Source organism: Cucurbita pepo, chromosome 19 (assembly GCF_057944985.1).
Source record: "Cucurbita pepo subsp. pepo isolate OVF chromosome 19, ASM5794498v1, whole genome shotgun sequence".
NCBI classification, from domain to species: Eukaryota; Viridiplantae; Streptophyta; class Magnoliopsida; order Cucurbitales; family Cucurbitaceae; genus Cucurbita; species Cucurbita pepo.
Window position 1 is genome coordinate 10,090,007 of NC_141816.1, and position 14,267 is coordinate 10,104,273.

Sequence of the window (14,267 nt, forward strand, 5' to 3'; positions counted from 1 at the left end):
AAGAGAGTTGTGTTTGAACAGTGATGCAGTGATGGGTGAGTGACGTTGAAAGTGAGTAAACCACGGTGGGTTTGTTTTGATTCGGAAATTGGAAGGTTTGTAGTAAAGTGGTGGCATGCAGAGGATAAGATAAGGAAGAAGGAAATTAATGAAGAGAGAGAGGGAGAGAGAGAGAAAAGGGTTTTGAAAATTGGCATGCAGTTCACCTGTCATGAAAGGGTGAGCCATGAAAGGTCATATCAGAAGCAGAGGAAGAAGAAGAAGAAGAAGAAGATATGGGTATGAAAGCTGAAAGAGAAAGGGAGACAAAAAAGCTGAATATTTGGGATTTGGGTGAGGGATGGGCACATCAAAGTAATTGAGTAATTAAAATCCCATATCATATAATTGTCATGTTTATATATATATATATATATATATACACGATGTCCCACGTTGATTAGGAAGGAGAACAAATCACCCTTTTTGAGAAGTGTGGAAACCTTCCCCTAGCAGACGCGTTTTAAAGCCCGAAAGGAAAAGCCCAAATATAACAATATCGGCTAGCTGTGAATCTGGATACTATCTTCAAGCCACACGACAGGCATTGGTTATGTTTTGATTACATTTGACTAATCAAATCAATTGACATTTTCCAACATTACAGTCAACATGTTCCCTTGCTTTACTATATTTTAATTCAACTCATCCACGTTGTTGTACACATTATTGCCTCATTATTGTTTAAAAATAACCCTAAACCTTTACTCCTCGTCAAATCCAACAACCAAACATTGCTTAATATTATTAAGATTTTGATGTTTGGATGCGGCCCTACATCCCCCCACGTTACTTTTGAAATTAGTGTCGCAACCCATTTGACGAACAACGAAACATTTCGTATAAAAGTGTGGAAATCTCTCTTTAATAGACACATTTTAAAACAGGAATACTAATGATGATATGTAACGAGCTAAAACAGACAATATTTACTAGCAGTGGATTTGGGCTGTTACGCATGATCTGATATCAAACTCACTTCAATTAGTTGAACATTATTTTTGAATGTCATTGTCGGTATCCCATCATTCATTTTCAATCATATTGTGACACCCGAGTAAAAGAGGAGTACACGAATGAACCGAGACCATATTTAAACGAAATCAAGAATTGAAAGTCACTGCCTATACTAATAAGGTGCATTTTTCTTTTCGGTAGCTCAATTATAAAAACTCCATAATCAAGCATGCTTTTCTTAAAACAATTCTAAGTAGGATGCATGTAAGTGAGGACAAAGTACACTGGAAGAACTTGTGTTAGTTAAGTAAAAATTAAATAATATGAGGACGTTATAGAAGAATGTCGGGGCCATCAAGTACTAATTAGATGAATGACGAGGAAGAAAAGGGAGTGGTGGGGTAGGTTGAAGAAGGGGGAAGGGAAACAAGATCCGTAGCATAGATTTTTGCCGAGGAAATTGTGTTTTCCTTTTGTCCCTTAACTGTTTTGCATTGTTTATGTTTGGATTCAAACATCTTAAGTTAACATCAAAACTGTCCAACACCCATCTTCTTCTTATTCTTCTTCTTCTTCTTCTTCTTCTTCTTCTTCACCACCACCACCACATTTCTTCATTATTACTTTATTTATTTCTTTTCCAACATTAAAATCATATGGTTGGGAGAATTTTTCAATGTTTTTTTTTTATATATATATATATTTTTTGGGGCCTACTGTTTCCATATTTATCAATAATCCCCTCTATGGCCCCACTCTCTAATTCCAACCATATATTATTATTATTATTATTATTATTATTATTATTATATCCCTTTTTTAAAACTATATACTATGATCCCTCATTAGATTCTTAATTTCATTAATCATAATTAACACAATCTAATTATCATCTTACTCTGATTATCGTTAGGAATAGATTAAACTAAATTAAAATATAGTTTTGGATACAGTGTATATTGTTGCTTGACTTGGCTTGGTCGTTGGATCTATAAATTTGACCCTCAAATTTAATTATTATATTAAAAAAAATGAGATTATGATAAATGAATGGCAGACAATGAGACATAATGCAACAGTTGGAGAAGAAGAACAGCTCGATACCTACGTATAACCTAGTCTATGATAATATATATTATTAAATTTTACGATCAAATATGTTCATGATTCGATCAAACGTGGAAAATGATATATTTGTGAAAGAAACAAAATAGAAAAGAGAATGTAATTTAGAAGTGTACTTAGAATGTACCATATATATATATATATATATATATATATATATATATATATATATATATATAATATGGTACATTCAACATCAATGAATATCTATTTCTAGGCCCTACTTCCTTTATTGTTGTTATATCTTCTAATATTTCCTTATATTATATATATACATACCTACATTCTTTGTATTCATTCCCATTACTTTCTGGGTTATTATTATTATTATTATTTAAATTATGATAATTATTGTTTAATTAGATTATGCGATGAATTTTGGTGTAAATCTTTTGAGTGGGAGCTTAATGGGCTATAATTAATTACACGTACGAGGGTGTGTAGCTGGAAATTTCGAGGTACCCATGAAGAAGCTTCCAACCTAAATATAATAATTCTTTTATTTTTTTAAATTCTCATAGTGAGCTTCTTGGTAATTTACATGTTGTTTCACAATAAAAACAAAGCATGTACCTCCATAACTGCTCAACACACAACCATTATCATATCATTTTTAACCAAAGTTTTGTAGAAATTATGAACATTAAATTTACATTAATTTGTTACATAAGTATTATTATTATTATTAAAATGGTCGGAAATTTTGGAGGAGTTTGGGGTCATTCACTCTGCATGGCCCACCAAACCGGTTCAAAATGGAGTTTACTGAATTAATTACAGTTTTGCCATTACGAAAATGGGAGGGCAGAGGTGTTACATGCCCTGCCAATTCATCACCCCACCATGCTCCTCTCCTACAGCATTTAGAAGAATAAATAAATTAAAATTAAAATTAAAATTAAAATTAAAATTGTGTGCAGAGGCGAAGGGCAGCTGACATAATGTGTAGGGCTGCGGTGGCAGTTTTTGAAAGGGATTATGTATGGTAGGTGTCCTTAAAATGAAATGTAGGCATCTTTTGTGGTGGCGAAATCGGAGCCGTTGATGATGATGAGGAGAAGGGTCACGATGATTGCGATATTTGGTTGAGAAATTTTGTAGCATCATCATGCTCATCACATGAACACCAACACCATATCCATTGCATTCCAAATTTACTTACTTACCAAATTCTTTTAACTGCTTCGGTAATTTAATTAATAATTTCCTCTCCCTCTTAAAAAAAAAAAAAAAAAAAAAAAAAATTATATTTGTGTAGAAATTGAGAACGTCAAACCCTGTTTTTTTTTTTTTTTTTTTTTTTTTTTTTTTTTTTTTTTTTAAATATATTTGTAAAAGGCAAATGAATTTGGTTTTCATTTCACAAAAATTTCAAATTGGGGTTATAAAAATCCCCCTGGATGGTCTAAAATTTGGAACCCCCTTTGTTGCGGTTTGTTTGGTATTAATATTATTATTTGGATAATGAATGAGGTTGGGGGCCTTGAAAAGGCTGCCACTGCCAAATAACAGTGAAGGGAGGAGCCGTCCCGCTATATAAACCCTCCTCTGTTTCGTCTCCAAATTCACACACACACACCCACCTGCATGTGTTCTTATTCCTTCTGTTTGGCCTGCGTTTGAATCCATCAGAGGAAGAAATGGTAAAAAAGATAGTAATTAGAGAGTTCGATGCGAGTAAGGATTGTATGGGAGTGGAAGATGTGGAGAGAAGGTGCGAAGTCGGGCCAAGCGGCAAACTATGTCTTTTCACTGATCTCTTGGGTGACCCAATTTGCAGGGTCCGCAACTCCCCTGCTTTCCTCATGCTGGTATTTTTCTCTTCTTTCAATTCCCCCCCCCTTTCTCTCTCTCTCTCTCCTATAACAAACAAACTTCAATTAATGCAATCATCATTATGGCCGTTCCAACAGGTGGCAGCCACGGCCGACCACGACGACATACTTGGAATGATTAGAGGCTGCATCAAAACCGTTACATGTGGCAAAAAACTCTCCCGCACTCCCAAAACCACCATCCATCACGCCGCTGCTGATCACCCTACAAAATACGTCCCTGTTTACACTAAACTCGCCTACATCTTAGGCCTCCGCGTCTCCCCCGCTCACCGGTACGTGGTGGTGTGTGTGTGTGTGTGTGTGTGTGTGTATATATATATATATATATGTATATATAGATTGATGTATTGATAACGGATTGCGGTTTTTCAGGAGAATGGGAATTGGGTTGAAACTGGTGGAGAAAATGGAGGAGTGGTTCAGAGAGAATGGTGCGGAGTATTCGTACATAGCAACGGAAAAAGACAACGTGGCGTCAGTTAATCTGTTCACCGAAAAATGCGGCTACTCCAAGTTCCGTACACCGGCCATCCTTGTCAATCCCGTTTTCGCCCACCCACTCCCCTTGTCCCAACGCGTCACCATCCTCCCACTTTCACGTTCAGACGCTGAGATTCTCTATCGCTCCCGTTTCTCCACCACTGAGTTTTTTCCTCGCGACATTGACTCTATTCTCAACAACCACCTCACTCTCGGTACCTTCCTTGCTATCCCACGTGGCGTTTATACCCACGACACGTGGCCCGGCTCGGACCGGTTTTTACTTAACCCGCCTCACTCCTGGGCGGTTCTAAGCGTCTGGAATTGCAATGACGTGTTCAGGCTACAAGTACGTGGAGTGTCGTTGGTGAAGCGGACTCTTGCGAGGACGACACGCGTGTTGGACAGGGCGTTTCCTTGGTTGAGACTGCCGTCGGTGCCGGAGCTGTTTAAGCCGTTTGGGCTCCACTTTCTGTACGGACTGGGCGGAGAAGGGCCCGAGGCTGGGAGGATGGTGAAGACGCTTTGTGGGTACGCTCATAACCTGGCGAAGGAGAAAGGGTGTGGGGTTGTGGCTACGGAGGTGTCAGCTAGAGAGCGTGTCAGAGCCGCGATTCCGCACTGGAAAATGCTGTCGTGCGAGGAGGATCTTTGGTGCATCAGACGCCTGACGGAGGATTTCAGCGACGGCTCTGTGGGTGATTGGACCAAATCACCACCTGGGTTGTCCATTTTCGTCGACCCCAGAGAGTTCTAGAAGGATTAGAAGGAGGAGATTGGGAAAGTGAAAAGGAAAGGAAATGAAAAAGATCATAGAAATGGGTTTTTATCGTAAAAGAGAATATATCCCTAACCTTTTTATATATATATATATTTTTTGTTTGACTTTGTTTTTGCTATCCATCTCCCTTTTAAATTTCAAATTTTGTTGTAAATGAAGGCCACTTTTATGACCCATTTCCTTTTGAAGTTGATACCAAATGCATAGCCAGCAATAGCCCCGATAGAGCGCAAGCTTGAGCTTGATGTGGCCCCTCTCTCTCATTCATTAATTAAAAGTAGAATTATGTCGAGGAAACCATGAAAATAGATATGATTCATAAAGTAAGATTTGGGTAAGATAACAAAATTGATGGATATTGGGAGTAAAGGGCGCAGACACAGCCACAGCCACATCCACAGCCACAGCCACAGCCACACCCACCTTTTCTCCCAACGCCACTATATGCTTGAAAATGATATTTGGATAAGGTTTTTATATCCCACCCTTTCAATCCATTTCCCCATTTTTTCATATAATTTATTAATGCATCAAATATCAAAACCCAACACTCCACGTTTCAACAAAAGAAAACATAAACATAAAGTAGGAAAATGTAGTGTTGTATAATATTAATTTGACTTGACTAACATTAATATTGTAGTTTTACTCAAATTCAAACTTGGTTGCCAAATATAAGATATGGTATTAATATTATAAACAAAACTATAAATTATTCACCATATAACTACAACTCTTTTGGAGCTTCCGAAACTCGCCAAAGAAAATTAATTAAATTTTTACGCTACAAGTATTTCATACGCATGCATTATAAAATAAAATATGATGCCCAAAAGTCTTAACAATAACGGGTAAATGTGGAGAATATATTAATGATAAACTGTATAGAGGTAAAGTCAGTCCAACGAGTATATAATCTCTTAATCTCGTTGTAATAAAATATGCAATTTATATATATATATATATATATATATATGTATATGAAATTAATTTATGACATGTGTTAATAAAGCAAAAAGGTTTTGATTATTATTTATTTGCAAATTGCAATTCACTATTTAATGAAATACATACAGATTAAGTTGGTGATTGATGATTAAAGTATAAACAAGTTGATTCGGTTTGTTGTGCGTTTGAAGAACCCGGGGTCTCTGATGTTGTTGAGCTGCGACCCTTTTCACGTTGTTTGAGCATAAAATTTCATGATTTTACTTTTAAATCTATGATCAATTTCTTAATCAGTCAATGTAGGATTCCTCTTCCAACCATACTCAACAAAATATATCTTTAGATACATATCTATGGTTCGATATATTCCATCGTGAAAGGGTTAGGAGAAGCTTGATATCGATTCAGCAAGACGGATAAATTTTGATAGGGGTACGTTAAGATCCCAACCAACTTCAGCAAGATAGGCATCAACCAGCTTTGCAACCATGAAGTTAGAAGCATCAGAAACAAATTTGGGACTTGTAATCTCATGGTATTCATTGATAGACGCTTTGTACGATGTCAACATCGTACATTGTTGTTCCTCCGACAGGAGCTAGAAGTAACAGATCAAGCAGCGACACTGATGTTGGAAATTGCCCACAATCGAGATATGTCGAAACAAATAACTCGGCAGTTTTCGACCGAATGGGAAACCACAAAAGACATGAACTAAATAGTATCTAAGAATGTCTTAAGAACAAGAGGTTGGTCCTCAACATCTATGTTCTTAACTGGGCTAACAATGTTGGGCCTCCAACCGTCAAAAACTGGGCTAACAATCACAATCGGTTACATTAAGCATGAAGGAATCTGAAGCTTCGAAATTAGTATAAAGTTTTTATATTCATGTCACGGTCCATCTATGATCTAAACTATTTTATTTATTTTAATTTTATGTTCAACGATTTAATAAAATATATATTTAAAACTGTGAAGTTGTCATTTGTGAATAAAATAAAGGCGCACGTTCTTCCATAAGCTCTTCAATCAGTTGGTATTACAAATTCAATTTCAATTTTGATGAGCCTACTAACATCCCACGTGGCTTCGGAGGAGATTGCACAAAATTACCAAATCCATTTTTTGTTATTTTCTATAATTAATAACCCACAAAAATAAAATTTCAAACGTGCATTATTTTAATTATGTACATGTTTTTTTTTTTTTTTTTTTTTTTTTTTTTTTAATGAATTGTGTATAATTATTGTTTTACCATGAGTTCATACATCAATCATTATTACAGTTATTATCCTTTTTTTAATATACTTATGTATTTTCAAATTTGAATTTTGTAGATTATTTTTAAAATGTTCAATAGATTAGTTTATTTTATATCTAATTAATCATTAATATATTCAAAACTTTTAAAAAATTAATTAAATTTAAATTAAACTAATAAAATATTAAGTAATTACAAATTTTAATTTTAATTTTTGTAAATTCGAGATTATATAGGAAAAATAGACCTAATAAGAATGAAAGGTTTTTTTAATCCGACTTTTGCAGTTCTGATTTCTGAATCATCGCGAAGAGGAGACGAAGAGAAACCGCAGTTATTCGCCATGATAGCTTTAAACTTCATCTTCTTTCTCAGTCTGCAATTGTTTCTTCTTTTCATTGATCCTCGCGTCAATGGCGATAGTCGAAGAAGAAGTCTGCACCAGCCATTGGATCCCGCAACATTCGTGTCACCGCCGCCACCGGGGGGGTCTGCAAATTCCGTCCAGCCTACGCCTGCTCCTTCGAATGTCTCTATGCCTAATCTACCGTTATCTGCTCAACAGTCTTTTAAACCAATCAAAACTATGGGCATTGTATGCTCCGTTGCGATTGTGACTCTGGGAATGCTCTCGGCGCTTGCCTTCTTTCTGTATCGGCAGCGGATTAAGTACCGGTGCAAGTCTCGGATGCTCGTCGACAAGGAGCGTTGCTTGAGTTTTCGGGCCGATTCTGGAAATCCACAATCGAGTTTCTTGAATTTCGGAACCATGGAACAGAGGTCGGGCTCGAGCGTCGAGCCGAAGGGTGTAAATGGACAAGATGAATCTCCGGCGCAGCGCAGGGTAGATTCTGTGAAGAAATGGGATTCTCGTCTTCTTAGCCCTGAGTTGCATCCACTGCCTCCTCTCCCCCACCAGCAGATCGGAAACCCATCATTTGAGACGACATTGTCCGACGACGAGAGCCGAGAAACAGTGTTTCACACGCCGGAGTGGACGGCGGCAGTTTCCTACGGCGGAGGCATTTTTCCTAGAAGCAAAAAGGAAACTCGCTACGGCTCGCCCATTGTTCAAGCCCAAGGAACTTCTCCACTACCTTATTTACAGGAATCGTTGATAAAACAGGACTACCGACGGCCGGCGGCGTCGCCGCCACCTCCACCACCCCCTCCTCCAACGACACAATAATGATCTCCTCGAGATCCAAAAAAATTTCTACCTCCCAAGAGATCCAAGTTGGACATTGTTTAAGAAAACCGAGGTTGTCTGTTTCATTGTTATTTTAGTTGGAAGAGTTCACTTTGCTTAGTCATTTAATTCTTCAACTTTTTGAGGCAAACAGATGATACCAAGATATGTACCAAGTAAACTTTGATCTCATTTCTTGATCTGTGATGTACAAGGAATACAATTGGGCAGTCAAAAGAAGAACAAAAATTTACAGAATGAATGAATTTGGTTATTCAAGAAGAATACAGGGTTTTTGCCCCCTCATATAGATATGGTTTCTGCCGTCAAAAAGAATGGTGTTCTTGCTACTCCCTTCGTCCTCAAAATCTTCTTTACTAACAATCTCCATTTCATTTCATTTTTCCTGCCCAGTTTTCTAATCCTGTCCTTGAAATTCCTGAAATCACGGAGCATCCTCATTGGTTGAATTCAACACTTCTTTTACAAAGGATTAACAACAGCTAAAAGTCAAGGAAGACGGAAAAAGAGGAGACAGATTTGAATAAAAATTACCTGCACAAAGGGACTCTACAGAGACTAGAATCTGCACAAAGATGAGAGTGCAACTCCAAGAGTTGCCACATTCTCTTGCACTGGGTACAACCACCAGGGGCTCTTAGTTTGCAGCCTGCAAAGTGGCGTATAAGCAACTCCAGCCCCTTGCAGGCTGCGTATTTACATGGCGGCTGGTTTACCTTGAAGTCTTTGTCGTGTGGGCCAATTGTGCGACAACCATCTCTACATATATGCACAAGAGCCTCCATTGCCTCAAATAGCTCCAAATAGATATGCCTTTCATTCCTCTTCTTCTCTCTTTTCTTTTGCTTCTGAAAGTAAAATTTGAATGATTGGTTTAGAGAAAGAGCTCTTTTAGGAGTTAGACATGGTTTCTTATATCAAGAGAGACAGAGGTGTGGAATTACATTGTCTTCCTCAATTAAAGATTCAAGAAGTTCCTTTTCAAGAACAGGGTGGCTTTGCCGCATTGATTGCCAAGCTTCGGTGGCAGAAACGGTTTTGAAGTTCTTTAGGATCATACGGTGGCAAAGTAGGCTGAGATGGGGAGCATCACACAGTAATGCAAGTTGGAAAACATCTACAACATTTTCGAGTGTCAACAAACCACGACCCAGTTGCCTCTCACACTCTCTCTTCAACTGGGGAACTACATATACATGTGACAGCACCAGCAGAGGCATTACAAATTCCTCCATATCTTCCTTCTCGTATCTGAAATCAAATGTGCCAATAAATCAGAAAACACAACCAAATCAACATTCCCTCAAGACTTTTTTGATCTACATAAACGATCAAATCATGAAACAGTACAAGAAAAGATTACCTGCATGAGTAAAGATATCTAACAAATACTTTAACGGCATCAGGTGGAACTCCATGGATTGAGATCGACAGCTTCCTACCCGACGTTTTTGATTGCTTTAACATGCCTTTCATCACAGGAGAAGCCATGCCCTGCAGGAAAATTACAGAAGAGAACCGAATCACTTGTTGAACTAGGATAGTATGGCAATGACCTTCATGCTTTTCAGTCAGCAGATTCAAAATTTCCAAACATTTCATCTTAATATAAATGGATACCATGTTTAACCTAGCACATCTCCAAGAATAAAAATGGCAGGTCACTTTTTGAAGGTTATGAAATGGTGGGATTTAAAACAACTTACGAGGACATAGGCATGTGCATATACAATGCCACCATGATCTGTATGGATAGTAACATCTGCTCCATAGGCTTCGTCAAAGAGGCTGTCCCAGCGGTCTCTTAGTGCAGTGGAAACGCAGCTGTATCCCCTTTGCAAGGATTCACTTGAAACCAAGCCCTTCTGCAGATGACTACTAATTGCAGATTTAGGCAACGGAGGTGGCATTGGGATGGTGTTTGCCTTGGCTGAGATTAAATCCTTGCAAATATTTTCTGTATTCTCCATTAATTTACTTTCAAAAACCCTAAACCTGTGAATTTGGAAAGTTAAAGAGAATATAATCAATGCATATTCTAATATCGGTAAATGGATATCAATTAAATATTGCACAGTTCAGGATGATGAGAATTGTTACCCGTTGAGTAATCTAGCAAGACAGACACTGAAATAACGCACTTGGATATCTGAATTTCAACAAATTAATCAAACAGTCACGGTTTTGACAAGATAATAGATTATCTCCCGGTTCTTTCAATCTAATCTTCTCAACGATGAATATACATTTCAGAAAATTGATGGCAGCTCAAAACAATTAAAAACATGAAGAAGGACAAAAAAAAAAAAAAAAAAAAAGGTGTTCCCGATCCGATTCCAGAAAGCGAAAAGCGATTTCGCTACCAGGATTTGGTTAATCTAAACTGGAATGACAACGAAATCGAAGCTTAAGTGCGTGTGTGTGTGTAACATTCAAATTCAGGACGATCGAAGCAAGGGGGAAATACAAAAAAATCAAGCATCCGTGCGGAAAGTGAACAACCCTATATCAATCTTTCTCCTCTTCAGACACTCCAATAAATCGAAAACAGAAACGTAAAACAGTTTCATCTACAAACCGCGATTAATGAAGAAAAGCAGAGAGATTACTGACCTTGCGAAATAGCGTCCCTGTATACGCTTGCAGAAACCAACCAAAAAATGGCGTCCGCCGGTAACCGTCTTCTAAAAACTCCACAACGTTGCGAGAGAGAGAGAGAGAGGTAATCTGAGAGAGATAATCAGGTTTAAATGTGAATCTGAAAATGTTGGACGCGGTTGCCAGAGAATAGGAATTTACTTAAAATTAGAAACGCATCGAAGATGATTCGTCTGTTAATACGTGGACACTCTGGCATGACAATGATATGGATCTTACGTGGAAGTATGCGTGTTTCTGCTTACCTCTGACAAAGTTCCACGTAGGATTGGAAATTTTCCCCTACCCACGAACGTACTTAGGTCCTACCACTTTTACAAATAATTCAATGGTCATTATAATTTCCCGCTGCTTATTTCTAACGCCACGATGCTTTTTTTGTGTCAATAAATGTATTTCTTAATTTGACTGCTGACTTTTGTCATGTCCGTTGCATGAACCTTCGCATTTTCAACTTCCGGTAACTTTGAGAGAGAGAGTAAAAAAGTTAAAAAATAAAAATTATCATCCCCATTTCTCGAGGTTAAAATTTTGATGGTAAGGTTGACTCATGATTAGTTTTCGATTAACCATCCATTAACATGTTGTAAATCCATGTTGTTGATGCAGTAATCATTATGTAACGATCCAGATCCACCGCTAATCATTATGTAACGACCCAGATCCACCAATGACCCAGATCCACTGCTAATCATTATGTAACGACCCAGATCCACCAATGACCCAGATCCACTGCTAATTATTATGTAACGACCCAGATCCACCGCTAGTCATTCTGTAACAACCCAGATCCCACCTTGTCCTTTTTGGGCTTTCCCTTTCGGGCTTCCCATCAAGGCTTTAAAAGTCGTCTACTAGGTAGGGAAGGTTTCCACACCCTTATAAATGATGGTTTGTTCTCCTCTCAACCAATGTGGGACATCACAATCCACCCCCTTCGGGGCCCAGTGTCCTTACTGGCACACCGCCTCATGTCTCCACCCCCCCCCTTCGGGGAACAGCGAGAAGGGTGACATCACAATCCACCCCCTTCGGGGCCCAGTGTCCTTACTGGCACACCGCCTCATGTCTCCCCCCCCTTCGGGGAACAGCGAGAAGGTTCCACACCCTTATAAATGATGGTTTGTTCTCCTCTCAACCAATGTGGGACATCACAATCCACCCCCCTTCGGGGCCCAGTGTCCTTACTGGCACACCGCCTCATGTCTCCACCCCCCCCCCTTCGGGGAACAGCGAGAAGGTTCCACACCCTTATAAATGATGGTTTGTTCTCCTCTCAACCAATGTGGGACATCACAATCCACCCCCCTTCGGGGCCCAGTGTCCTTACTGGCACACCGCCTCATGTCTCCACCCCCCCCCCCCCCTTCGGGGAACAGCGAGAAGGTTCCACACCCTTATAAATGATGGTTTGTTCTCCTCTCAACCAATGTGGGACATCACAATCCACCCCCCTTCGGGGCCCAGTGTCCTTACTGGCACACCGCCTCATGTCTCCCCCCCCCCCCTTCGGGGAACAGTGAGAAGGTTGGCACATCGTCCGATGTATGGCTCTGATACCATTTATAACGACCCAGATTCACCGCTAGCAGATATTGTCTTCTTTAGACTTTCCCTTTCGGGCTTCCCCTCAAGGCTTTAAAACGCGTCTACTAGGAGAGAAGGTTTCCACACCCTTATAAATGGTGGTTTGTTCTCCTCCCCAACCAATATGGGACATCACACATTCAAACTATCAGGACTTTAGCATAGCTAGTTTAGCGGGCTATTAGAAGGCTAGTGATATGGGCTATTGAGAAAATTTGGGCCCAAATTGTTAGAATCAAAAGGCCCAATGGATGCGCTAACCTTTTTGTGGATTCTCTCTCTCTATTAGATTTTGAACTTTTGGGAAAGGTAATAACATCGAATCTCGAATATGATTTGAGTGCCCCTTTCTTTTTGAGGACTATTCAAGAAATTTTTGATAAAGATGAAACTTTATGGGTTACAAACGTGGTGTAATTTGGGAGAAAAAAAAAAAAAAAAACCCTAAAGTTTAATTGCATTTATGTGACAAAATTTGGGTATTAAAAATTAGAAAACCCTCGGAAATAATTTGTAAGATTTTGTTAATATTTATGATTGAAATAAAAGAAAAGGAAACAAAAATAATTGGCTTGCTCTTGAAGCTATAACCCACATGGCCACATCAAGCACTCATTGTATAATGGGTCTCCACGGCAGCAACACAACGCTACCCCCACAAACAAGATGGCTTTTTTAAAACCCTTTTGATTGAACACAAAAATTGAATCACTATCATTCACACATTAACTTCACTAATGTGTACTATTACTAAATTCCCCCCAAACATCTAAACCAAACCAAACTCATAAAGAACACACTCATATCTTTCGCTAACTATCGGAAACAGACCTACCAGACATACCCAAACTCAAATTTAGGCCTTAAAGCCTTCCCTACCTTCAGTAATAATTCATTATAAACGTACTCCAATATAAATATAAAAATACACATATACGAGTTTCAACGCATTTTCTTTATGGGTTGAGAGATTTTCCCGCCATAATAATTGTTCTCTCAATATGCACCTATATGCCTCCTCAACTTTAATGACACTACCAGAATACATTTTATAGTTTAATAATTGATAGGTCCATAATCAAGTCTATTGTTGACCAAAATTATAATTTTTTTTAGTCAGTTATTTATGAAAGATTTTTCAAATTTAAATAAAAATTAGACCCCATCTATTTAAACATAATTACTCTCACCTACCTACCTTGATGAGCTAACAAATTCGTGTAATTAAAAGAAACAATAATAAAATGTAATTAAATACATAAGATTCTCTTCGTTTGACTTTATGAATCAAATTAAAGATATACGGCCCATATCTATTATTATGTGGATCTATTCATAAAGCCGTATAAGCGATCTCCATTGATTCTTACCTACAAATAC

General features: G+C 38.2%; 2 protein-coding genes across 3 annotated transcripts; one reads left to right on the forward strand and one right to left on the reverse strand.

Moving 5' to 3' along the window:
* The first annotated feature begins 3,644 nt into the window (after positions 1–3,644).
* On the forward strand, positions 3,645–5,396 carry LOC111781899 (putative N-acetyltransferase HLS1). The gene is made up of 3 exons (XM_023662634.2): positions 3,645–3,932; positions 4,035–4,231; positions 4,332–5,396. The coding sequence occupies exons 1-3, from the start codon at positions 3,762–3,764 to the stop codon at positions 5,194–5,196; spliced, it is 1,233 nt and encodes a 410-aa protein (XP_023518402.1). The 5' UTR covers positions 3,645–3,761; the 3' UTR covers positions 5,197–5,396.
* Positions 5,397–8,789: 3,393 nt separating this feature from the next.
* LOC111780914 (BTB/POZ and TAZ domain-containing protein 4) lies at positions 8,790–11,417 on the reverse strand. 2 transcript variants are annotated; one of them, XM_023661269.2, is made up of 7 exons: positions 11,256–11,417; positions 10,743–10,791; positions 10,349–10,637; positions 10,006–10,136; positions 9,587–9,893; positions 9,177–9,490; positions 8,790–9,060 (listed from the first exon to the last, which is right to left on the reverse strand). In XM_023661269.2, exons 3-7 carry the CDS (start codon positions 10,610–10,612, stop codon positions 8,925–8,927), a joined length of 1,152 nt encoding a protein of 383 aa, XP_023517037.2. In that variant the 5' UTR covers positions 10,613–10,637; positions 10,743–10,791; positions 11,256–11,417; the 3' UTR covers positions 8,790–8,924. The 2 variants fall into 2 exon arrangements, with proteins under 2 accessions (XP_023517037.2, XP_023517036.2); XM_023661268.2 differs by lacking the exon at positions 10,743–10,791 and having other exon boundaries at positions 11,256–11,416.
* Between the last annotated feature and the right edge of the window lie 2,850 nt (positions 11,418–14,267).